This window comes from Bos indicus, chromosome 20, assembly GCF_029378745.1.
Source record: "Bos indicus isolate NIAB-ARS_2022 breed Sahiwal x Tharparkar chromosome 20, NIAB-ARS_B.indTharparkar_mat_pri_1.0, whole genome shotgun sequence".
Classification (NCBI taxonomy): domain Eukaryota; kingdom Metazoa; phylum Chordata; class Mammalia; order Artiodactyla; family Bovidae; genus Bos; species Bos indicus.
The window spans coordinates 9,257,082-9,283,288 of NC_091779.1; the positions used below are offsets into that span (position 1 = coordinate 9,257,082).

At 41.0% G+C, this 26,207-nt stretch overlaps 1 protein-coding gene across 3 annotated transcripts in view; it reads left to right on the plus strand.

Moving 5' to 3' along the window:
• Positions 1–26,207, plus strand: part of MRPS27 (mitochondrial ribosomal protein S27) — a 103,959-nt gene that overhangs the window by 70,386 nt on the left and 7,366 nt on the right. For 2 of the 3 annotated variants that reach the window (XM_019982919.2, XM_070774561.1), the window contains 5 exons: positions 2,942–3,115; positions 11,029–11,143; positions 16,501–16,579; positions 20,822–20,937; positions 24,996–25,098. In XM_019982919.2, the coding sequence (XP_019838478.2) occupies positions 2,942–3,115; positions 11,029–11,143; positions 16,501–16,579; positions 20,822–20,937; positions 24,996–25,098 (587 nt within the window). The remainder of the gene's footprint in view (positions 1–2,941; positions 3,116–11,028; positions 11,144–16,500; positions 16,580–20,821; positions 20,938–24,995; positions 25,099–26,207) is intronic. The other variant, XM_019982918.2, reaches the window with a different exon arrangement.

The following is a 26,207-nucleotide window of genomic DNA, read 5'->3' on the forward strand; positions in this document are numbered from 1 at the left end:
CAAATTTCCTTTTTTTTTTGCTGCAAAAAGTGATTGTGTTCTTTTAGGTTTCCAGAAACTGGCAAATAATTTCTTAATATCCTTGTAACCACTCCCAAATCACTCCCCCTTTTTTGAAGAGAAAAACTATCTGTTCAAAGAATTGCCACTTAACATGGGTTTGAGACCAAAAATAAGTTATGGTGGTGAACTATTTGTATGTTTATGATGCTTAGCAATAATTTAAGGAGTAAAAGGAAGTAACAACATACAGAAACAATTTGTGATTTATAGAAAAGTTACTTTGAATGGCTGACTCTTAGATATAAATTGAATACAATGAAGTATTCGTTTGATTAAAAAAAATCCTTGAGTAAAAAAATCTCAATGCTGAAATTTTTATTATCCTACAAAACTTGATCTCCGGTTAAAATCTACTTTTAAGGACCTTGGCTTTAATTTAGTGATTGTATCCTTTCATCTTGAAATTTTAGATGCCAGTCTGCAAGGTCTGCAGTCCTCATAATAGTCTGTGTACACTGCCAGAGCTGAGCGAAGTGATACTCACCTGGCAGGGGAACGAGGCTAGCGGAATAGAGTTGAGTCAGGTGTGGGCTGAGTGGAAGCTTGTATCTTTGAGTCTCTGTTCACTTATTTGTATCACGGCCACTTCTCCAGTTAATAGAGATGTGTAAATACAATATGATGTTTTAACAAGTGGATTAGGCATATTCTTCAGTCATTATAACATGAGAGCTGGAAGGAGTTTCATGGGTCTGGCCTGGTTGAGTTCCAGTGTATTTTGCTTGGCCCATACAGTTTTCAAAAACAGTACAGCTAGGAGGCTGCTTTGCTTGATAATAATACAAGCAGTTTTATACATATTGTCTTACACGATTCTTCATGGACTTATATTGATAGTAACTGACTAGCCCCTGCAGACATGTGAGTTCATGCATAATCCAGATAATCCTGTCTCTTCATCTTACAATTATAAGAACTGAAACCCCAAGGATCGAGTGACCTTACAAAGTTAGACAGCTGGTTCGGGGCAGTTCCAGAACTGTTTCACAGCCTGAATATTTTATTTTTTTAGTAGGTTAGAGACCATTGTCACACTGCAGAGATGTTTCTGAAAGATGTCCTACAAATGAAAGAATTGAAAGGCAGTGGTAGAATAGTAAGTAAACAGCCTAGTTTATAGAACTGGAGTTATCTGGCTTATCTTGGGAAAATCATTTCATCCCATTGGACACCAAGATTCCTCATCTATAAAGTAGAGCAATTAGACTAGATTCACATTACACAGTACAGGACTTGATAAGTAGTGACTTCTCAATAAATAATTCAGTGAACAGGGGGTATTGAAGGTGCCTAGATTCTCTAATTCTATATGAACTTTCCTTCCTTCCCCATCCCCAATTTACTTGGCCTAGATGGCTTTCAGAGTCTCTTCCAATCTTGAGAAGAGTCTTAAGTTTTTTATTTAGAACGTGTGTGTGTGTGTGTGTGTGTGTTGGGAAGTTCTTTGAGCCTGTGTACTCGTGTTTTGGTGTGTGTGTTTATGTGTGTTCGGAAGGTCTTTGAGTCTGTGTACTCCTGTTTTGGGCTTCCCCGTTGGCTCAGTGGTAAAGAATCCACCTGCCATGCAGGAGACATGGGTTCGATCTCTGGGTCAGGAAGATCCCCTAGAGAAAGAAATGGCAATCCACTCTAGAATTCTTCCCCGGGAAATCCCATGGACAGAGGAGCCTGGCGGGCTACAGTCCACAGGGTCGTAGAGTCGAACACGATTTAGCAATTAATCACACACACTCTCTCTCTTTTTCTCTTTCTCTCCCTCTCTCTCTCTCCTGTTTTTGGTTTCAGTCTCCCATCAGCTTGTCTGTTCCCTGAACTTATTGCAAGGAGACAGCAGGGGGCAGAAGTGAGGAGTAGATGGCTTTCCAGAATGACCACATTTTATTCCACTTCTCTGCCATCTCTGAACTCCTCCTGCCTTAAATAAAAAGGCAGTATTTCCTCCTGGCTTCATCTGTTTATAGGCAGGATAATACTTCAAAACCAGAGGTGGATTATTGTTTCAAATGTAAATATTACTTATGAGTTTCAGCATACATTATTGGTATCCTAGAGGCCTAGTCACTATTGCTAAATCATCAAACACCTACTGTTGTCGAACACACAAAAAGAGAAAACTTGTCCTCTGCCTTTGCTTAAAGGTTTAATATTGAAGTCCGTAGAGCTACAGAAATAGAATCTAGCTATGAACTTGATTGTATAGCTGGAAGGAAATCCAGCCTTACCTTTTCCTATAAACAGAATCTTTTGAGATTCAACTTTTCCATGTGTTAGAGAATCAAAATGTTTAAAGTACTGAGATGCTTTTCTTCTTTATTAAAAAATATATATATATATGATTCTTAAGATACCCTGATTAGTGCTGAGCTTCTCTTCCATCAGAAATATCCCAGAAGAGATCCATAATCCCACACACAAAAAGATGTGTAAATCTGCTCAACATCAGCTTAACTCTTCTCTGCTTTTACGCTGGTGTGCACCGTCCCCTGGGCCAGGCCTCTCTGCCTGCTCATTTCTTTGGTGGCAGACTTAATCCTGACACCTTCACTAAGCCTAGAATACTCCAGAAATTCTAAATTCCATATTTTGTTTGTTTTCCTCCTTTTGCTTCCACACCTCCCCCTCCCTCAGCACTCTTCAGATACACAGCCTACCCCTGGTTAATTAATGTATGTGATTTTCCTGTCTTTCGTGATCGTATTATTCACTATTTTGCAAAAGTTATGTCTGAAGTTCCTAGCCAGAACTTTAGAAGACATCAGGAAATGTTGACATCTTTTTAAAACTGGCTCATAGATTTCCTACTGAAAACCAAAAATACTTGCCATATCTCTGTCCAACTCAAGCCTGTTCCCACAACTCTATGTGTTTTCATAAATAGGACTGGATCCAAAATCCAATTTTTTCAGCTTCCTGCTGTTCTGAGAGAAAGGCCCTCTGCCTTTAGCTTCACCTCGCACTCCACCGTCTCAGGCGTGAAGCTAATCTGTGTGTCCAGCTTGCAAGTGGCTGGAGAAGCCCCACCAGACCCTTCTGGATGCAGTCTCACTGACAGGTCAGTTGTTGGCCACAAAGACGGACACTGAATGGTTTTAGGACCTTCGCCAGGAGGGCACGTCAGCAATCACCGTGAATAATTTTTTCTTTTCCAGTTCTCCCTGCAAATAATCCTCACCTGTTAACCATATTCATCACCTTTTGGAGGCTGATAAAAACAGTAGGCTTCAGACAAAGAGCAGTTGGCTTCATCTGACTGGCTCCTGTGCTTTGTAAACCATGAGAGAAAGAGCAGCAAAGCATAGTCAGGCTATAGGTTTTCTCTTTCTGTATCTGAAAGGGCTTCTCTGGTGGCCCAGTCAGTAAAGAATCTGCCTGCAATGTGGGAGACAGGGGTTCGACCCCTGGGTTGGGAAGATCCCCTGGAGGAAAGCATGGCAACCCTCGCCCATATTCTTGCCTGGAGAATCCCCATGGACAGAGGAGCCTGGCAGGCTGCAGTCCGTGGGGTTGCAAAGCGTCAGACTGAGCAACTAAGCACATCAGAAAGGAAGAGCTGTCATCTTTAAGATTGTTTGAAACTAGAGGAAACTGGGTGGACCAGCAGGGATAAAATACAAATCATGTGGTACGGTGTAGCTACTTGCTAAATATTTGCTTGTGAATGAGAAATAGGTCTTTTATATTGAGTGATGTCAATCTGGCTAAACAACAGCCAGATCAGAGAGAAGACAGAATAATTTGGGGATATAGGTCCTATTTGTCCTTGCATGGATGTGGAAAATAGAGTATTTCTCCTAGAGGAGTTTCTCAACGTGAAGTGTTATTTCATTATTATCAGGTGAAATACAGGTGACCTTGTTTTTGAGCTCTGGGTCTGACAAATTTAGATTTCGACTTTGATATCTAACAGGTCCCTCTGTTATCCATCTTCACTTTAAAAAAAGTGTTATTGTGCTGCATTTATTTAGCACTCCACATTTGTAAAATTCTATGCTTGTGTTATTCTCTACCAAAAATCCACTTACTTTTTAGAGTGGCAGACAGGGATATCAGCTGTCTAATGGCTGTGTATAGGACTCAGAGGAAACTACTTGTACACTGAGTTTTAATTTTTTCAAATTCTGTTTTGGAAATTGGCAGAATGTAAATTACAAACTAACAGGGATTGCTTTTCCTCATAAAATTAATAACTCTAGGGTCAGAAATTAATAACTCTTTAGGAAGTATCTATATAAAATTTGCCTAAATTAACCAGCAAACCCCAAAGAGGCTGATTCTAAGCGAGGCATTAAGAACTTTTCGGGGTAATAAAACTGTTCTTACAATGTGACCGTGGTGGTGGTTATGCAACTGGATGCATTTGTCAAAAGTCACAAATTCACTGAAAAGTGTGAATTTTACTGTTTGTATGTTATAGCTCTATAAACCTGTTTCTTAAGAAAAAAGTGTTAAAACTTTTTTTAAAAGGCATTTTTATCTGCCTCAGAGGTAGATAATAAATTCATTGAAAATGTACAAGTCCCAACTGATTCAACATTTGGCAGGGGAATGTTTTGGAGGAGATTCTTGCTCTTGATGCATCACTTCATGAATAGTCAGGACATTTTTTGAAAGTTAAAATTGCCTGAAGTTCCCTTATGAAAATAGGAATCTGGGATCTCAAGCAAGAAAGTAGTTTTAATCTAGAATATGGACGTCTCTGTTATCAATTCCTATATTAGACTCTTCTATTAACCTTGCAAACATTTGACAAAGATATAATAGTCATTAGAAAACTATTGCATCAAAACTTGGTTTTATTTGTGGTAGTTGAGGCCAACTAATAATTGATGAAAGCAGGATTTCCATCAGGATGCAAAAGAAAGTAATTATCCTAGTAGAATTAGAAAGTGGATGGCCATGATTGAATCAGATTCTGGTTTGAATAGTCACAGGACACTCTCTTGCGCATTGGTTCTAGTTCAGGGAAGCTCTCAAAACCTTTCAATAGTTACACACTTTGCGTCATTGATGAGATTTCCAGTCTACACTGAAAGCCCTGGAACCAGCTGTGTTTTCTTCCTGGCGTTCTTCCTGTCCTCCTTTTACGCCAGCCCCCACCCCCACCCCACCCCCGCCACCACCAAATCTCCATGTCTACCCAGCTCAGGGGCTGAGGTGTCCATCTGTAAAGCCTGTTGCCACAGGATACAGAATTCACTCGGGAGGAGGGAAAGCTGCATATGTATGTTTAAGGATGGTGGCTCTCATAATCAGATAAATGTTGTGGAAAGCTTGCTCATTCATACGGAAGAGCCAGCGCTGCAGCTGAATGGTGGGGCAGCGGAGCTCCAGGCTCTGGCATCTGTGCATTAGTCCTGCTAAGCCAGGAGCGCTTTTATCTGTGATACTGAAGGAGCTGAGGTGCATCACCACTTAGGCCTACAACAGTAACCTTCAGTTGAACTCATAGAAGGCAATCTATGGCATTTTTTTTAATAATGAAATTGGTTACACATAGGAAATCCAGTGTGACTTGTACAAAAAGTGAAGTCCCTCCTATGTAAATCATAATAAGTGTCTGGTGTGTTTCTCTTCACTCTCAACTTCACTTACAGAACTGCTCTCCCCTTCTAAGGTATCTCAAAGGGTAGCAAAGACTTTTGCCCCATGTCATGCATGCAGTGTGACTCTGCTGTCCTTCCTTCCTGGTGACATCAGTCTTGAATGCGATGTAGTGATGGCAGATGCCCTGAAAAGTCCAGAATGTTGCTTTATTTTTGAGGACAGGAAGCTTCTCACTACCTGCTGTTTGACTGGCCTGGGCACGTTCTGGCTTCACCTGGAAATCCCACTTAGCACTGTGGACAGATGTCTCTTCAGCCATAGGATACCAGCTTTGGGAACTAATAGAGCCAGAGCTTGGGAGCACGCTTCATCCTCTCCTTCTCCTTCTTTGTGTCCCTTCTTGCTTCCAAGAAAATATTCACATCCATAGAATTGTCGAGTCTGCTTCTGTTTTATAACTGGGAAGCTCAGAAGGTCTCTTGTGTTTGTGAGCACAAGCCTTGTTGGGGTTATTTGGGTTGCATCTGTTTATCTTTTCCACACTCACACGGTTTGCCTAGCTTGGCAGCCTGCTGGCGTGGACAATAATAAAGCTTCTGTCGAGGTGAGCAAACAGCTGATGGCATGGGGCACAGAGGGGACTCCTACAGTGGCTGCCTGTAATCTGCCAGGCTGGTGGTCCCACCAGGCAAGAACAAAAGCCAGTCTGTTTGCAGGCAGTTTGGAAAATCAATGTGTTAGTTGTGTTCTTGTCTCTTTGCCTTTCCCTTGGCTGAAAGGGAGCATGCTGGCCCGGCAGTTCACAGAGTCGTTCCAGGCGAGTACCCATTCCAGAGACTTACCTGGCTATCGTATTACCACTGGCAGGTCTGAAAAGAGCCTGAGTGTTTCTGTCTGAACTGCTTAAAGAGTCACTGACAGAATTCTTAAACTCACCATCCAAAGTTGGACCCATCTCAGTGCTCTGAGTGGTTTGTATTCTAGACGGTTAGATAAGTTGTGTGCTTTTTTTTTTTTTTAATGCTGATGAGGACTTAAAAGGAGTTTACTTGTTGCCTGGCTAGGAAATGTAGGAATGGCACTTTGAGCAGCGTATGTCATAATATGTGTGTGCCTAATGTAATATATGTTTGCTTCTTACTCCTAAATTGATTTCATGTTGTCACTTAGTTGAAAATGCCCTGGTCACGGCTCTCTGGATTATTAGGACTCACAGAGCAGAGATCACACCAAGTAGCTGGGCTCCAGGATGGGAAAGGGAGTTGGCTTAGTGAAGACCCATGTGAGCCTGTTGACACACCTTCCAAAAGGAGATGATTATATTAGCTATGTGAGGTCTTGAGTAACTTTGCCTTTAGGCTTCTAAGAAGTAAAGTGTGACAAAAGATTTGAGAAGAAAAGACTTCTCTGTTTCTCCACGTGTTAAAAGTTAGCCTCAGAAGGTTAGCGAAAGGCTGTACACAAATTTTCATCTCAGCTTTAAAGGTCTGTACTAGATCCTGTCGATCTTTGGTACTCTTTCAAAGCCTGAAAATGGTCTGCTGATCGTGAATAAAAGAAAAGGGTGTTTGGTTGGGTATGGTCATGGTGCTCTTATTTTAAAGTCCATCAGAAAGAAAAGAAATAACTTTAGTGGTCAATGGAGACAACCTAAAGCAGAAGATTAGATTTAAATGAGATTTAAACAGTCTTGGGTGAAGGAGGGAATTGACAATTTTTTGTTTTTGAAGGAAAAATAGACTAAACCTAGCAACCACTATTATCAAAAACGTCTATAACATCTAGCAGCACCCTTTCCATCTTTAGCATTCATCATGTCCCCGCCCCTTGTTTTATTGTTAAACTGGTTTATATGGGGTTGGCCAAAAAGTTCATTTGGATTAATGTGAAAGATGGTACAGAAAAACCTGAACAAACTTTCTTTTGCCAACCCAATATGTTATTTTTGTTGCTGTTGTTCAGTTGCTCAGTCCGACTCTTTGTGACCCCATGAACCGCAGCACACCAGGCCTCCCTGTCCATCACCAACTCCCAGAGTCCACCCAAACCCATGTCCATTGAGTTGATGATGCCATCCAACCATCTCATCCTCTGTCATCCCCTTCTCCTCCTGCCCTCAATCTTTCCCAGCATCAGGGCCTTTTCTAATGAGTCAGCTCTTTGCATACTTCAAAGTATTGGAGCTTCAGCATCAGTCCTTCCATTGAATATTCAGGGTTGAGTCCTTTAGTGACTGGTTGGATCTCCTTACAGTCCAAGGGACTTTCAAATCTCTTCTCCAACACCACAGTTCAAAAGCATCCATTCTTCAGGTCGTAGCCATGGTCCAATTCACATCTATACATAACTACTGGAAAAACCATAGCTTTGACTAGACAGCCCTTTGTTGGCAAAGTAATGTCTCTGCTTTTTAATATGCTCTCCAGTTTTGTCATAGCTTTTCTTCCAAGGAGCAAGCATCTGTGGTGATTCTGGAGCCCAAGAAAATAAAGTCTGTCACTGTTTCCATTGTTTCCACATCTGTTTGTCATGGAGTGATGGGACCGGATCCCATGATCTTAGTTTTTTCTGAATGTTGAGTTTTAAGCCAGCTTTTTCACTCTTTTCTTTCACCATCAAGAGGCTCTTTAGTTCTTCTTCACTTTCTGCCTTAAGGGTGGTGTCATCTCTATATCTGAGGTTATTGATATTTCTCCCGACAGTCTTGATTGCAGCTTGTGCTTCATCCAGCCTGCATTTCGCATGATGTACTTTGCATATACGTTAAATAAGCAGGGTGACAGTATACAGCCTTGAGGTACTCCTTTCCCAATTTGGAACCAGTCTGTTGTTCCACGTCCAGTTCTAACTGTTGCGTTTTGACCTGCATACAGTTTTTCCAGGAGATGAGTAAGGTGGTCTGGTATTCCCATCTCTTGAAGAATTTTCCACAGTTTGTTGTGATCCACACAGTCCAAAGGCTTTGGCGTAATCAGTAAAGCAGAAGTAGATGTTTTTCTGGAACTCCCTTTTTCAGTGATCCAAAGGATGTTGGCAGTTTGATCTCTGGTTCCTCTGCCTTTTCTAAATCCAGCTTCAACATCTGGAAGTTTTCAGTTCATGTACTGTTGAACCTAGCTTGGAGAATTTTGAGCATTACTTTGCTACTGTGTGAGATGAGCGCAATTGTGCGGTAGTTTGAACATTCTTTGGCATTGCCTTTCTTTGGGATTGGAATGAAAACTGACCTTATCTAGGCCTGTGGCCACTGCTGAGTTTTCCAAATTTGCTGGCATATTGAGTGCAGCACTTTCACAGCATCATCTTTTAGGATTTGAAATAGCTCCACTGGGATTCCATCACCTCTACTAGCTTTGTTCGTAGTGATGCTTCCTGAGGCATTATTTTTGTAATGAGATTATAAATGCCCAAACAGGGAATTTATAATTCTAAAATAGACCATAGAAGTTAGCATAATGATCAGTGTTGATTAAAACTCTTTTGTTATTTGTTAAAAACCTATCATGGGCCACAAATTGTGTCAAGGACCAAGGAATCAGTGTTGAGCAAGGCAGTGATCCCCGCCCCCCTGGTTGCTGTCCAGGAAGCCTTCAGGCTACCAAGGAAGCATCCCCATCTTTAGGCAATACAGCTGGTATTTCACTTGACTTTAAAAATTATAATAATAATAAAATTAGCTTTTAATTGCTTGTTACACTTAAAATCTCAGATTTTTCAGAGTTACAAGGAAGGAAGCTCAATTAGCTCAGCTACTGATTTTAAAATGTGAGGGAAAGCGTGAAATACTAAAAGATATGTTTTCATTTCTATGCAGAGGATCTCATTAGACTGTATCTAGGGCACTTATACAATGGCTTTTCTCTGGCCAGGTCACTCTCATCTTAAACATAATTTGACATATTTCTATCTCTCTGCTTTTAAAGGGGTTAATTCTGTAAGGAAAGATCCAGTGAGAAAAACTTTTTCCAGCCAAATGAAAAGCATTCAAAAGACTAGACAGGGGTGCATGACTAAATCTAAAGAATATCTTCAAATCTTATTTTTGTCAAATCTCTCAACAGATCACTAATAAACAGCCAAAATTAAGTACTACTTCTCACTTGCTCTCTTTCTCTCAGCTTTTACTTTGGCAGAAAATCTAGTCAGCAGGAAACTATCCCAATACCAGATGGCAGGAAATAGCAGGTGGCAGATTGAATAACTGGCCTCTGAAAACCCCCAGTATTAGCCTGTAGCCCCAACTCTCAAATATGGCATAAAATTCTTTCACTTTAAGTTTTTGTCTTGCCTTTTGTTTTTACAATAAGAAGACAAATTGACTTTTTTAGTTTTGTGGGGTCCAGAGATTGACCTGCTTCCACTTCCTGAAGGTTCAAAGAAAAGGTGCAGACTTGAGCTGACATGAGATGATGTTTGAGGAACCGTCCAGGTGAAAACAGATAAGCAGCTAGAGGACAGCACCGCCCTTTACGTGGCCTCCTCACGCCCGTCGCCCCTCTCCTCCTGTCACTCAGCCTCATGGCACAGGCCCTAGGAGCAAGCAAAAGCTGCTCCAGCCAATGCGTGCCAACTCGTGGCAAGACTAGCATTTGAATTCCCTTCCAAGTTCCATTCCTTTGTGGGAATACTGGTACTGTATACACCTCAGCTTGGACAGCTTAGGCCTTTAAAAACCATGTGGGGAGCTGCAGGAAGCAAGAGGAGGTAGACCGAAGCGCTGGAATGGAGCTGTATGAAAGTCAGAATGACTGTGGGTCCTGGAGGGCCTGAATGCTAAATTTTGCTCGTTTTTTTTTTTTTTTTTTTTTTCCCTTTCAATTCACTGAAGAGTGTCCCAATCTCCCCTAAGTGCATCAAGAAATAGCAATGTAACTCACAGCTGATTTTCCTCTAAAATTGCTGTGCTGTTATAGTTTTCATTTTTTACTTCATCTGTTTTAAACCTCTATAAAGTATGAGCTTCCATTGTTGTTGTTATTCAGTCACACAGTTGTGTCCGACTGTCTGTGACCCCGCGGACCGACCACAGCCCACCAGGCTCCTCAGTCCATGGGATTCTCCAGGCAAGAATACTCGAGTGGGTTACCATTTCCTTTTCCAATGAGCTTCCATATCTGTCTTCTAGTAGAGCATATTCCTGAAATCATTTTTCATAAATCTCATATTAAAACAAGATGTTGAATTAGGGAATATAAGTAAGGAGTAAAATTTTTATAATATTTTTGTTACTGTTATTTTGCCTTCTCTTTCCCATTTCAGATGTTAATGAGTTTTATCCTCAAGTTTTATTAGCTGTTGGCCTTCCTGACTTTAATGATCATCTGTAAATTCCTCAGAGGGGGACCTGCTGATGGAACATGGATTTTGGCATTGACATCTAAGAGTTAAAGCCAGTTTTTTCTCTTCTTGTGTTTTATTTAGATTTCGGCACAGTCCCAACTGCTGGTACTTGAGAAATTGGACTATCCACACCTGGATTAGGCAGTGTCTGAAATACGGTGCACAAGACAAAGCCTTATATACCCTTGTAAATAAGGTGAGTGGTTTGCTGGCATTTGCAGCTTATTCTCCTCAGTTTAGGCAAGATGGTGCCTGTACCATTACATGTTCCATTACAGTACAGCAGAGAATAGTACAAGAAATAGCTTTTAAATTTATTTGCCCTCAGATAACAGAATGGGAAAGACTAGAGATCTCTTCAAGAAAATTAGAGATACCAAGGGAACATTTCATGCAAAGATGGGCTTGATAAAGGACAGAAATGGTATGGACCTAACAGAAGCAGAAGATATTAAGAAGAGGTGGCAAGAATACACAGAAGAACTGTACAAAAAAGATCTTCACGACCAAGATAATCACGGTGGTATGATCATTCACCTAGAGCCAGACATCCTGGAATGTGAAGTGAAGTGGGCCTTAGGAAGCATCACTACGAACAAAGCTAGTGGAGGTGATGGAATTCCAGTTGAGCTATTTCAAATCCTGAAAGATGACTCTGTGAAAGTGCTGCACTCAATATGCCAGCAAATCTGGAACACTCAGCAGTGGCCACAGGACTGGAAAAGGTCAGTTTTCATTCCAATCCCAAAGAAAGGCAATGCCAAAGAATGCTCAAACTACCGCACAGTTGCACTCATCTCACACGCTAGTAAAGTAATGCTCAAAATTCTCCAAGCCAGGCTTCAGCAATGCCTGAACCATGAACTTCCAGATGTTCAAACTGGTTTTAGAAAAGGCAGAGGAACCAGAGATCAAATTGCCAACATCCGCTGGATCATAGAAAAGCAAGAGAGTTCCAGAAAAACATCTATTTCTGCTTTATTGACTATCCCAAAGTCCTTGACTGTGTGGATCACAATAAACTGTGGACAATTCTGAAAGAGATGGGAATACCAGAGCAACTGACCTGCCTCTTGAGAAACCTATATGCAGGTCAGGAAGCAACCGTTAGAATTGGACATGGAACAACAGACTGGTTCCAAATAGGAAAAGGAGTACGTCAAGGCTGTATATTGTCACCCTGCTTATTTAACCTATATGCAGAGTACATCATGAGAAACGCTGAGCTGGAAGAAGCACAAGCTGGAATCAAGATTGCCGGGAGAAATATCAATAACCTCAGATATGCAGATGACACCACACTTAAGGCAGAAAGTGAAGAGGAACTAAAAAGTCTCTTGATGAAAGTGAAAGAGGAGAGTGAAAAAGTTGGCTTAAAGCTCAATCAGTATTCAGAAAACGAAGATCATGGCGTCTGGTCCCATCACTTCATGGGAAATAGATGGGGAAACAGTGGAAACAGTGTCAGACTTTATTTTTCTGGGCTCCAAAATCACTGCAGATGGTGACTGCAGCCATGAAATTAAAAGACGCTTACTCCTTGGAAGGAAAGTTATGACCAACCTAGATAGCATATTCAAAAGCAGAGACATTACTTTGCCAACAAAGGTCCGTCTAGTCAAGGCTATGGTTTTTCCTGTGGTCGTGTATGGATGTGAGAGTTGGACTGTGAAGAAAGCTGAGCGCCGAAGAATTGATGCTTTTGAACTGTGGTGTTGGAGAAGACTCTTGAGAGTCCCTTGGACTGCAAGGAGATCCAGCCAGTCCATTCTAAAGGAGATCAGTCCTGGGTGTTCTTTGGAAGGAATGATGCTAAAGCTGAAACTCCAGTACTTTGGCCACCTGATGCAAAGAGTTGACTGATTGGAAAAGATTCTGATGCTGGGAGGGATTGGGGGCAGGAGGAGAATGGGATGACAGAGGATAAGATGGCTGGATGGCATCACTGACTCGATGGACATGAGTCTGAGTGAACTCCGGGAGTTTGGTGATGGACAGGGAGGCCTGGCATGCTGCAATTCATGAGGTTGCAAAGATTCGGACAGGACTGAGCGACTGAACTGAACTGAACTGAACTGAATCTTTTAGAATGGAGCTGGTATAAATTAATCAGCACATTAAAAATAAAGATTCCTGTAGCTGTGGCTTTTCAAAGCATAGTGATTTTAAAATGGAGAGGTGAAAGGAAAAAGTAATCCAATCACAGAAACTCTGTTGGTGGTCGTTTCATTCTTGATCCCTAAGTCTTGGGGTTTTTGCCTAGTTTCCTTTGGTGACGTTAGGGTAAAAGACATGACCATTTTTCTAGAGTACAGTCTCCGGAACATTCATATCTCTTACACGTTTTTGAAAAGACAGACTTCCTAGATTATTCAGAGCATGTCTTCCTAAGTCCCTCAAGCCCCAGAAGCCCCTACAGTTAGGTCTTTCTGAATGTTCACCCAACAGCTGACTCTTCATTCCCCTCTTAGTATGAAATAAGGACAAAATGAACAAAAGTTAGAACGTTGTTATTGTGAATCTCAAGCCACAATCCTGGTTTGACCCATAATAAGACTTTAATAATATTCCTCTGGAACTGTATTATATCTGTAGTGTCATTGAACCTTCTGTTTTTTAACTCAAAAAGAAATACTAAATTTGTTTTTGGGAGTTTTTGTTCCTATGACTTACTTGGTTACCAGCTTAACTTGATACACGTTGCAGACAGATTGTGTGTGAGATGTTGGGTTGGGTATGGCATTGTCACAAAAATGGGCAACATCCTATCCTTTTCCTGGGGAAGCTTATAATTTGATAAAGTAGATAAGCAGGTTCACTAATAAATCTACTATTTCTATCTTACTTTTTATTGTTACTAGTCTTTTAGTGAAAAACACACCAGACAGAGTCAGAAGAACCAAGCTATAACAACATAAATTCTACCCGTTGTTCTTAACTTTATGCAAATAGGGTTCCCTGGTATTTCAAATGGTAAAGAATCTGCTTGAAGTACAGGAGACCTGGGTTCAATCCGTGAATTGGGAAGGATCCCATGGAGAAGGGAATGGCTGCCCACTGCAGTATTCTTTCCTGGAGAATTCCATGGACGAGGAGGCTGGTGAGCTACAGTCCATAGGGTCGCAGAGAGTCATACACGAGTGATGAACTAACACTTTCACTTTAGGCAAATAGTAAGTTTATTCTTTGGGGTCTTAGGTTTTTCAGCTCTAAGTCAAGTGAGGTGTACCAAATCAGTGATTTCCAACCTTGGCTGCCCATTAGAGTCATGTAAGAAGCTTTTAAAAATTATAGATGCTTTCTCCACCCCCAGGATTCTAATTTAATTGGTCTTTCTGGAACCTAGGCATTGGTATTTTTTTTAATTGGTTTAAAAAAATTTTTTTTTTTAGATTTTATTTTTTTAGAGCAATTTTAGTTTCACAGCAAAATTGAACAGAAGGTACAGAAATTTTCCATATGTTCCCTGTCCCCACACTTGCGGGGACGTGCCTCCCCCATTATCAGCATTTCTCATCCAAGTGAGCCGTTTGTTACAGTGATGAACCTGCATTGAAACACAAATCACCCAAAGTCCGTGTTTACAGTAGGGTTTACTCCATGGCTTTGAACAAGGTATAATGACCCACGTCTACCATTATTGTATCATATAGGCTAGTTTCCCTGCCCCGCTCCCCAGCCCCTGCCCCCTGATCCTCTGTGCTCTGCCCATTCCTACCTCACTGGTGTCTTTTTAAAGCTTACATGTTGATTTTTGCAGCCAGGATTGAGAATCACTGACCAGTTGATTCCTAAGTTTCTTTTCTTCCAGCTTTAATGATTTATCATTCTAAAATATTTTGTTTTTACCCTGCCTTAGGGATTATTGCAGATTGAATGACTGCTTTGATCAAGTTAAACATGGCTGCAGCTTTTAAAACAGTAGCTTCTGAACGTCTTTTTTTTTTTTTGTATTTCAGCACATTTGAGGCATTCTGTATAGTCTGCTAGTAATAGTGACTCAGTTCAGCAGAGACTGACAACTGGGATTTAGGATTATCAGAATTTCTCAAGGAGGATGAGTGTAATTGGAAAAAAAATTCCTTGGATGTTTCTGGTGGTTGATGGGAGTGGGTAATCCTACTGAGATAAGAATTTTAAATAAATATATAACCACAGTTCAGATGATTAGTAGTCAGACTTCATTGTGCATGAAAATCACACAGGAAGGCACTAAAATCTCAGGTTTCTTGGGTCTTTAAAAATTCAGAGACAAGAGATAACAGATGCCGGCAAGAAGAGGGCAAAAAGGGATCCCTTATGCACTGTTGGTGGGAATGTAAATGGGTACAGCCAGTATGGGAAATAGTATGGAGATCACTCAAGAAATTAAAAATAGAAATACCATATGATCCAGCAAATCCACTTCTGGTTATATATCCAAAGGAGGTGAAATCACTGTCTCAAAGAGATACCTGCAACCCCACGTTCACTGAAGCATTATTAACAACAGCCAAGCCATGGAAACCTGAGTGTCCATTTACAGGTGAATGGATAAAGAAATGTGTGTGGGGTGGGGAGGCAGGGTGAACCTGGGTCTCCTGCATTGCGGGCAGATTCTTTACTATCTGAACTACCAGAGAAGCCTGTACATACACATACAGTGGGATATTTAGCCATTCAAAAGGAACAAACCTTAAGAGCATTATGCAAAGTAGAATAAGTCATTTAAAGAAAGATATCTCATGATCTCACTTATGTGTGAAATCTGAAAAGGCAGAATTCATAGAAACAGTGTAGAATAATGGATATCAGGGTCTGGGGAGGGAGACTGGAAATGGGGAGATGTTGGTCAAAGGATACAAACTTCCAAAGATGAGTAAGTTCTGAGGGTCTAATGTATAGTGTGATGACTGTAGTTAAGAGTACTATATTATATTCTTGAAAGTTGCCAAGAGAGTAGATCTTAAATATTCTCATCACTGCCACCAAAAGATGATCGTTATGTGAGGCAATGAATGTGTTAACTAGCCTTATTGTAGTAATCATTTTGCAATATATATGCATGTTAAATGATCATGTTGTACACCTTAAAATCACACAATGTTACATGTGAATTATATTTTAATAAAGTTGGGAGAAGAGCACTCTAAGGACCAGAAAATGCTGCATAGTGTGATTAATGTGTGCCTTCTCTTAGGACTCCATTTTTGTGTTGATATTCATACTTTTTTAAAAGAATCACTGAACCAGTGGAATGTGGTTTTTTTTATATTCTTGGTTTGGTTCAGGGTTTTTTAAGTTATGATGAGGTGTTAGAATTGAGCTTTATTTTTCACGTCAGTTGTCTTGTATCAGACACCCACTCACAACTTTCTCACCCTGACCAACAGTTCCAGTTACCAAGCTGCATGAGTCACAGCTTCTATTTCACTGTCACAGATGCCGTAAAATGGTAGTCAGATATTTTAAAGCTAATGGGAACAAATTTTTTTCCTGAATAATACATAGGCATATATTATAAACTGAACTTAATGAGTTTTTTCTCTTATTTTACTTTTATTTTCATTGCAGGTCCAGTATGGTATTTTTCCAGATAACTATACATTTAACTTACTGATGGATCATTTCATAAAGAAAGAAAATTACAAAGGTATGAAATCAAACCAAGGTCCATTTATAATGGATCTACCGTACCCAAAGGGAAGTAAATATAGGCACTTTGACCTTTTTTTAATTTCTTAATGACATCTGTATAGCACTCTTTCAGTCAGAAATAGATGTGCAGTTGATTGACCTTATCGGGTGGCCAAACAGGAGACTCCTATCCAGATCTTCTTTCCTCTGAGTTTCTCAAATTTATTTCTTCATGTCTCTTTGGGCAAAGGACAGTGAATTTAGTTAATGCAATAAAGCTCCCTGAGCTTCCACAGCTAGTTAAGGTTATATTAATTCAGCTGTTAGCTTGACTTTGTTTTAAGCACAATTTGCTAACTTTGTTTTACTTACATCACAGTTGTTACAGCATGTGAAGTGTATAAGCATAAAATCTTATACTGGAGAGAGTAGCATGCTCACTATGAAGGGAAGTCATTTTACCTCCATAGGCTTTTGTTTCCCTGTCTCTGACGTAAGTGCAGTGTTCAAACTGCCATACAGTTGTGCTCATTTCACATGCTAGCAAGATCATGCTCAAAATCCTTCGAGCTAGGCTTCAGCAGTATATGAATCAAGAACTTCCAGATGTCCAAGCTGGATTTAGAAAGGCAGAGGGACCAGGGATCAAATTCCCAACGTCTGTTGGATAATAGGAAAAGCAAGGGAATCCCAGAGAAACATATTTCTGTTCATTGACTACGCTAAAGCTTTTGACTGTGTGGATCACAACAAACTGTGGAAAATTCTTCAAGAGATGGGAATACCAGACCACCTTACCTGTCTCCTAAGAAGGCTATATGCAGGTCAAAACGCAACAGTTAGAACTGGACATGGAACAACAGACTGGTTCCAAATTGGGAAAGGAGTATGACAAGGCTGTGTATTGTCACCCTGCTATATAAGTTAAATATAGTTTATATGCAGAGTACATCGTACGAAATGCTGGGCTAGATGTATCACAAGCTGGAATCAAGATTGCTGGGAGAAATACCAACAACTTTAGATATACAGATGATACCACCCTAATGGATGGCAGAAAGTGAAGAGGAACTAAAGAGCCTTTTGATGAAAGTGAAAAAGCTGGCTTAAAATTCAACATTCAAAAAACTAAGATCATGGGATCTAGTCCCATCACTCCATGGCAAATAAATGAGGAAAAAGTGGGAACAGTGACAGATTTTATTTTCTAGGGCTCTAAAATCACTGCAGATGATGACTGCAGCCATGACATTGAAAGATGCTTGCTCCTTGGAAGAAAAGCTCTGACAAACCTAGACAGCATATTAAAAAGCAGACATCACTTTGCCAATAAAGGTCCATCTAGTCAAAGTTACGGTTTTTCCAGTAGTCATGTATGGATGTGAGAGTTAGACCGTAAAGAAGGCTATGCCCTGAAGAATGGATGCTTTTGAATTGTGGTGCTGCAGAAGAGTCTTGAGAGTCCCTTGGACTGCAAGGAGATCAAGCCAGTCAATCCTAAAGGGCTCAACCCTGAATATTCATTGGAAGGACTGATGCTGAAGCTCCAATACTTTGGCCTCCTGATCCAAAGAGCCGACTCATTGGAAAAGACCTTGATGCTGGGAAAGGTCGAGGGCAGGAGGAGAAGAGGGAGATGGAGGATGAGATGGTTAGATAGCATCATCAACTCACTGGACATGAGCTTGAACAAGCTCTAGGAGATGGAGATGAAGGACAGGGAAGTCTGGTGTGCTGTAGTCCATGAAGTTACAGAGAGTCAGACAGGACTTAGCAACTGAACAATAACAACAACAAAGTGCATCGGTGATCTCTTGAGTTTTCTTTACCCCCAAAATCTTGTGGCTCCGTGGAACTAACCTGAAGTGGCTCTTACCTTCATCTACAATAAGGGGGGGACCAAGGAAAGAGGGGGATTGTGGCAGACCCTACAGAGCAGTCAGGTGGAGCCCTGCCAGTCTCCATGGACGGGGAAGGGTGGTACAGCACACTTGTGCTCTTAGCTACACAGACAGGGAAGAAGGAAAGAGGAGGCTGCGCCATTGTGTAAAGATACACCCTGGCTTCCCCTTCCACCATCTCATCCTCAAGCTTGGTTCTGAGCTTTGCCTGTGTTATGGTAGTCACTACCTCAGAAACACGGATATGGACTGGTGGTCATTTTTCCTTTTTGACGCCTTGATTCCTGTCATTGAGTTACATCCCTCACCCTCAGCCTTTTCCATTGCATCGGGTTAGGCTGGGCACCCAGGACCTCTCTGCTTTCTCTTCTCTCTCATAAGACTTGGAGCTGTTGACTGCCTAAAAATATTTGCTGTACATTATTTTTTTTAATGCTTATTGTCCCTTGTCCATTTTCATTCCATTTTAAACATGCATTTCCTAAATTGAACTAAAATTAAAGATAATTTTTAAAAGATAATTCTCTTTTGCATGTTTCATCTTCCATTCTCTGTGAACATCACATTTTAAAATTCTTACTAGTTTATCACTGGAAAATTATGTAGTAGCAGTTTTCTCTCTTCTCTCTTGTTAAAGGAAATGTTGGAAGGGTAAAAGGAGTTTGGGGGTTCCCCCCTAAATTCAGAGTAAATGATGTTGAGAATTTTTGTAAATAAACTTCTGATGAAAATTATTGTTGTTTATGGCAAGAAATTAGAAAATATTATACTTTTGTTGTTAAAATAGGAAATATCAAAGTACATAAATAATTATGGATGAACAGGAAATCTTATATAGGTCAGTCTAATTTCACTTCCCAAGCTGACTGAAATGAATATAAATTAGAAATGAATTTTATTTATTCATGTGTAATTTTGAATTCAGTATTGAACAGTTGGCAAAACATTTTTCTGAACTATATTTTTAGCTTTAACTTGTTCTTTTAAAATACTGGTTTGTTGGTAGGGTAGGGGACTGTTTGTTTGTTTATGTCTCTTTCAGGCGCTTTTTTGCTACTGACTTACTGGGTGACTCCTCCCTGGTCTGCCTGTCCATTTCAGTTTACCCATTTACAAAAGGAATATAGAAGTTCTTGCATTTGACCTCATTTAGAACCATGACAACACATAGAAAACCAGCTGGCTAGCAATAGCTACAAATGAGTGCTAACTCTTATAATTATGAGTATATGCAAAAACCGTTTAAAAGAGCAGCTGTTATTCAAAACATTATATGCAGGCACTGTATTTTAAACCAATGTTAACATCTCTGATTTTAACAACAAATAATAAGGGAAAGAAATTATTTGAACTTGATTTTCTTGGCTTCCGCTTATGTTGTGGAATATTGAGGGGAAATAAATCAGATCTTGCTGAAGATCTGGTCTGTGATCAGCATTCATGTGGAAACAAGAATCTTCTGTGTTAAACTCAGGGACTTACAAGTTATGAATATGCATTTCCTTTCCATTCTTTCAACTCTTTTAAATTGAAGCTGATTGTCCTTTTCGTAGTCATCAGTTTTCTGTCTTTGAAGTAATACCTAGGATTTAAAATTACCTTTAGCATTCGTCCTTTTTTCCCAAAACAGAAAGAAGGTTCCAGAACATACAGTGGGGCATTCTGCCCAGCCCTCTCCATCTCTTCTTACCAGGGTGACCTGGAAAATATACTTGCCTCCTTTCTGTATGCCTTAACTCTTCCAGCTGGTAGACATGCTGCCTTAAATTTGCTTCACAGTTTATGAGGCATTTTCATATGTATTATGTTGTTGGACTGTCCAACAATCTTGTGGAATCTATGGAACAAATGGTATTTTATCATCATGAAGGTGATACTGAGAAATCAAGTGGTTTATTCTGTGTCCTTGAGAACAGCGGCACAGTAGCACCTGATTTACTACCTAGCAGTATGTACAATAGAAGCTAAAGACAGGGGAAAGACCTGCTTTACAGAAGAACTAGGACCACAGCCCATGTTTAACTTCATGATTCTTTGTATTTTTCTATCATGCCTCACTTTTTGAGTGCTTATGGTGGTGCTAGTGGTAAAGAACCCACCTGCCAACGCAGGAGACATTAGAGACGTGGGTTTGATCCCTAGGTCAAGAAGATCCCCTGGAGGAGGGGATGAAAACCGTCCTGGAGAGTATTTTGCCTGGAGAACGCCATGGACAGAGGAGCCTGGCGGACTATAGTCCATAGGGTCACAAAGAGTTGGACACAGTTAAAGTGACTTAGCATGCATGCATGCATAGTTAAATACAGATTTGATGATGTTACCTAATTTGCTAATTTTTGCATTGATCTTCTTGTCAGATGCCTTATCCGTGGTTTTTGAGATCATGATGCAAGAAGCTTTCGAAGTTCCTTCCACCCAGCTCCTCTCCCTCTATGTTCTATACCAGTGCCTGGCAAAGAAGACAGACTTCAGTGTAAGTGACCTGTATTGAAACAGTACTAAGAGCCTTAGAGAAGCAAGCAGCAGCTGCTCAGTAGGGATGTGGGGGCCAGAGGAAAGCCCTGCCCTCAGCATGTGGGAAAAGATACCTGCTGTGAAGCCCTGTGACCCTGCACGACCAGGAATGAGTGTTCACCCATACATTTTAGGTCCTGGGTTCTAACAAAGTGGAATTGAACGTTCTTCCGCTTGGAAGAATCTCAAGTGAAAGTCCTTATGTACATTCTGAAACATGAGCTATGCTGAGTGCACTTCACACATTCAGAAATGGGTAATTGATGATCAGTGAGAGCTGGATGTGGCATGCCAATGAAGCAGTGAGGCAGCTAGCTTTAACCACAGCTTCTGGTATTAAATTCTGGTTGTTTATTTTGTGTCAATATTTTCCTAAGGTTGCTCTGGGTCAGTCCAGAATACCAAATTTTGGTTTCATCTCTTCATTGTTGTTGCTTAGTCACTAAGTTTTGTCCGACTCTTTGTGACCCATGGACTGTAGCCCTCCAGGCTCCTCTGTCCATGGGATTTTCCAGGCAAGAATACTGGAGTGGGTTGCCATTGCCTTCTCCAATTGTTTATTGCTCCCCTAAGAGTAACAGCAGTAATAACAGTAGCTAATACTTAAATAGCACTTACTTTACACTTCCTGTGTTCTTGGTGTTTTAGATTTATTCATTTCATCCAATCCTCTCACCTCCGTGCAGATGAGAACACTAGGGCATAGAGATACTGCATAAAGTGGCCGAGCTCATAAGTGATGAAGCCAGGCAGTCTGGCCCTACAGACTTTGCCCTTAACCTCAAAGGTAACCTCAGAAAACACTGCTTTGGGTAGAAACTGGAAAGATCATCTACCCTAGCCCCCATTGTAAAAAATTTATGGTGTGTTTTGTTTTTCTAAAATGAATGTCATAGCCTGCGGCATACCTCACATTCATTAGTTCATTAAATATATTTTGAGCAACTGCTGTATTCCCTGTGTTTCAAGTGCTCGTTTTACGATGGTGAACAAACATTTCCTGCTTATAATCTAAGAAGAATATAGGCATTTAAAACAAAACATGGAATTCCCTGGTGGCCCAGTGGTTAGGACTTGGTGCTTTCACTGCCCTGGCCCAGGTTTAGTCCCTGTTTAGGGAACTAAGATCCTGTAAGCCCCGTGGCGTGGCAGAAAAGAAAAATTTAATAAATAAAACACGTGACTATACTGAGCACTATAAAGACTGTATGGTAGAGAGTTTATTTTTATTTTAAACGTAAGTTAGGGAAGACTTCCTTAAGGAAGTATTTCTTTAGTTAATATTTGGGGCATGAATAGGAATTAACAGACTGAAGAGGGAAAGAACAATCCAAAAAAAGGAAATGTCACATGCAAAAGCCCTGAAGCAGAAAGAACATTGTCAGCAGAAAGGGGATAGAAGAAGGTAGGAAGTTAGAAAGTCTAACTGCCACAGAGAGGATCGTAGGATGAGATAAAAGTTAGAGAAGGTGGGTCATGCGAAGCTGTTTCGTCTGCATCTTAAACATAGCAAGAAACCACTGAAAAGTTTGAAGCAGATGGGGTAACATGATCAGTTTTGTGCTCTGATCTAAGTATTCTGACCACAGCCACCCTGGCCCCCATCCAGTCTTAGCCACAACTATCATAGTCATCTGAGCAAGAGATGCTGGTGGTGTGGGGGCCAGAACGTGCTGGGACCTTAGAGAGTAGTTGATTGCTGTATCTAGGAGGCAAAGAACATGTTGGGGAGGGAAATAGATGTAGAGGTAAGGGTGAAAGCTGACCTCAGTTTCTGACTAGTTTGTGTTAATCGCTCAGTCGGGGCCAACTCTTTGCGACCCCATGGACTCTAGCCCACCAAGCTCCTCTTAGCCATGGGATTTTCCAAGCAAGAATGCTGGAGTGGGTTGCCAGTTGCTTCTCCAGGGGATCTTCCGGACCCAGGGGTCGAGTCCAGGTCTCCCGCATTGCAGGCAGACTGTTTACTGTCTGAGCCACCAGGGAGGCCCGAAAGAGCTGCCGGGTGTTTGCACAAGGCACTCTGGGAAAAAGCTTCATTTGGTGAGGAAAATCACTGGTTTGGCTCTGAATGTGTTACATTTTGAGATACCTTTGAGACAGTCAGATTTCCCAAGGGAAATTGACATCTGAATGGAAAAATCTGGACTGGAGATGTAATTTATAAATCCATATATAAATGTCTATACATGAGCCACAGGCCAAAAGGAGAATCAAGACTGTGTTGGGACAAATGCCATGGGAAGATGGTCTGCATGTAGAATGCTCCTGAGAAGGTGGGTGAGATGAGGACTCTTACGAAGAACATTTAATTTAGTGGTATGAGGGCACAGAATAATGGAGCCAGAAACCAAGTTGAAGTGGATTATGGAGTGAGTCAGAAGTGCAAAAGGAGACAGCGAGCAGATGTCTTGACTGTGAAGGGGAGTACAAGAGGGAGGGAGAGAAGGAGGGTTTGCTTTGTATTAAGGGAGAAGCAGAAGCATGAAATGAGGAAACCTTGAAAATAGCTCCTGTTTTAGTCCATAACAGTACATGTGGTAGAAGGCTTTGAAGAGACCTAATATCTTACGTTAACACATCAGTGGCCTTTCATATAAACAACAGTAGTTGAGTTATTTCCAGACAGTCGTCAGAAAATATCTAACACATTCGTTTGTTTTCATTTACCTCTGTCAAAGTCCTTTTGGAAGCATCACCATTGCAGCCGCCATCACCACCCCCCATCGGTTCTAGCAGAGCAAGGATGCTGTTCATTTGGCCTTCAGCCCCTGTTGCATCCTGATACTATGGATCATGTTTCTCCCTAAAGAAAAGGAAAAACATCTTTAAGGTTCCATATTTATTATTCCCTGAGCCCCTTTTCATGCAGTTTATGTGGAGGGAAATCAAAGCTTGAGTGATTTGCTTTTGAAAGTGAAATGACCTCCTTAATTACCAGCTCTCTTAACTTCTGTGTGCTGCAGAAGCGCCTGTGGAGGCTTTGTTTTTCTCCCAAGGTCTTTGCTTGTTTCAAAGGTTTAGTAAAACCTTAAGAAATTGCACTTGCATTGCACAAAGGTCATTCCCAGGAAAGAGGTTTTGGTGCCCATTAACACCAGGGGTGCCCCACTTACCCCTGGCTGCAGGGGTAGCTTGCACACCTTGTTCATTCTCTGACCAGTGCAGGGCCACCTGAGCTTTGCATTCTGTATTTCTAAGCCAGAACAAAGACTTGGGCTGCTGTGTGCTCCTACAGCGCCGGCACCGAGATGATCAGGGCTCTCGTTGTCCGGGGAGTTGCCAAGGTGCTGCTCGGGCCTGCGGTCACAGTGAGCCCTGTCACCGCCATTGCGCGTGTGCAGCAGCCTCAGCAGTGCTTGTGTTTTTGCCTCCCGTTTCCCCGTGTCTCAAAAGGCTTCAACTTTATTGAAGTGTAATGTTGCACCCTGGGTTGAAAGAAGTGATCACTAAGTGTTTCTGATTGCCTAATTTATTTTTAAGAGGCATTAATCTGTCTAAAAGCAGTCTAATAGTTGTATTTACTTGAACACTATGAAGTAGAAGGAGTCTTATTGCTGAATTGTTTAAAATTCAGAAAGCCTGCTCTGTCATGTCATAGTAATGTGAGTACAGAGCCGATAGCGTGGGTAATCTTTGTTGATTGCCTCGAGGCCGTGTTGATCCAGAGTAGGCTCTTTATTTTTGTTTTGCTTTTCTGATTGTAAAAGGAGCTGTTACTCACTGCCCCAGATTCAGAAAGGAATGAAAAGCACAAAGAGGAAAACCAGAATTGCTTATAATTTCACTGCCTAGAAATCTGTTAACATATTGGGCGTTTCTGTTCTGCATTTTTCATCAAACCAATATCTTTTCTTTACAAAGTCAGAATTATCATGGAGCTTTAGTATGATTATTTTGTTTCTTTTACCTAATGTTATAGCATATTCTTTTTCCCTCTTGTGTCATTAATGCTCACATTTCTGCATACAGTAAGCATTGCTTGGCTACACCATGACCTGCTATATTCTGTTTCAGTGGGAAGAGGAGAGGAACTTCGGTGCCTCCCTGTTACTCCCAGGCCTGAAGCAGAAGAACTCAGTGGGGTTGAGTTCCCAGTTGTACGGCTATGCACTTCTTGGTAAGCTGGAGGGCCTTACTAACATTGTTCTTCACGGATAGGAACTGATTCCTTCTTTTACTTCTTAATAAAAGTATACTTCTTAGTTATAATAAAATTATAATTTGATTTAGACTTGTGAAATTCCAGTACAGCTTTCATTTTTAGACATAAAACTGGACTTTGATGGTCTTATAGTTATTAGGTAAGACAACAAAGTGGGATTTAAAAACCTTTCGCCACTGTCAAGGTGAGAACTAGTTCTGATGGCTCTTGATTATATTCAGTGGTAAACAGTGTGAAGAAGCGATAAAGAAAGGAAAGTTCTGGTCCTCCTTTGGGAGAACCAGCCAGTAGACTCTTCCCCGGTATTAAAAACATCTTCCTGTCTCTTTAAACCCAAGTCCAGGAGGAAAAACATTGAATGCATATTGTGGGTATTGTTTTCAGGTGAGGGAAGAGGATTGCAGAGAGTGGCCCTGTGGGAGCGCACAGAGGGACGCGCTAGTGCAGTGTGAGTGTGCCACGCACAGGGCAGCGGGCTTTGCTTTAGAGCCCAACTGCATTGAATCAGACAGGCAGCAGGGGAGGGCCTTTTGAGGAGCGGCCTTGGCTCTCAGCAAATCTGAGCACATAACATTCAACCTAAGTGTGCATCAAATGTCTCCTGATTTACAGAGTTAATTAAATTCATATTATTTCATTAGCCTTCCATGCTCTCTCCTACCTTCTCCTAATCATATACTATGTCTGCCCTTTACCTTTGTTTTCTGAAAACCATCTAAGTTATAGCAGTTTGACTGCTTTTGGAGTTGATCTTCACCATCGAAATGCAGTGTGGCGTTCTCGGGTGCTGATCCTGGTAGAAACAGACTCAGAGGAGTTCACTGGGCGGCTCTCAGACTAACAAAAGAGTTGACCACTCTTTTTAAAAATCACTTTTTCCAGTGATCATGGGAGTGCCAGCATCTCTTCAGGATCTTGATTTCAGTTCTTCTGGATAAATACCCAAGAGTGCAGTTGCTGGCTCATATGACAGTTTATTTTGTTTTGAGGACACTCCCTATCGTTTTGCATGGCAGTTAGTGCCATTTTGCATTCCCACCAATAATGCACAAAGGTTCCCGTTT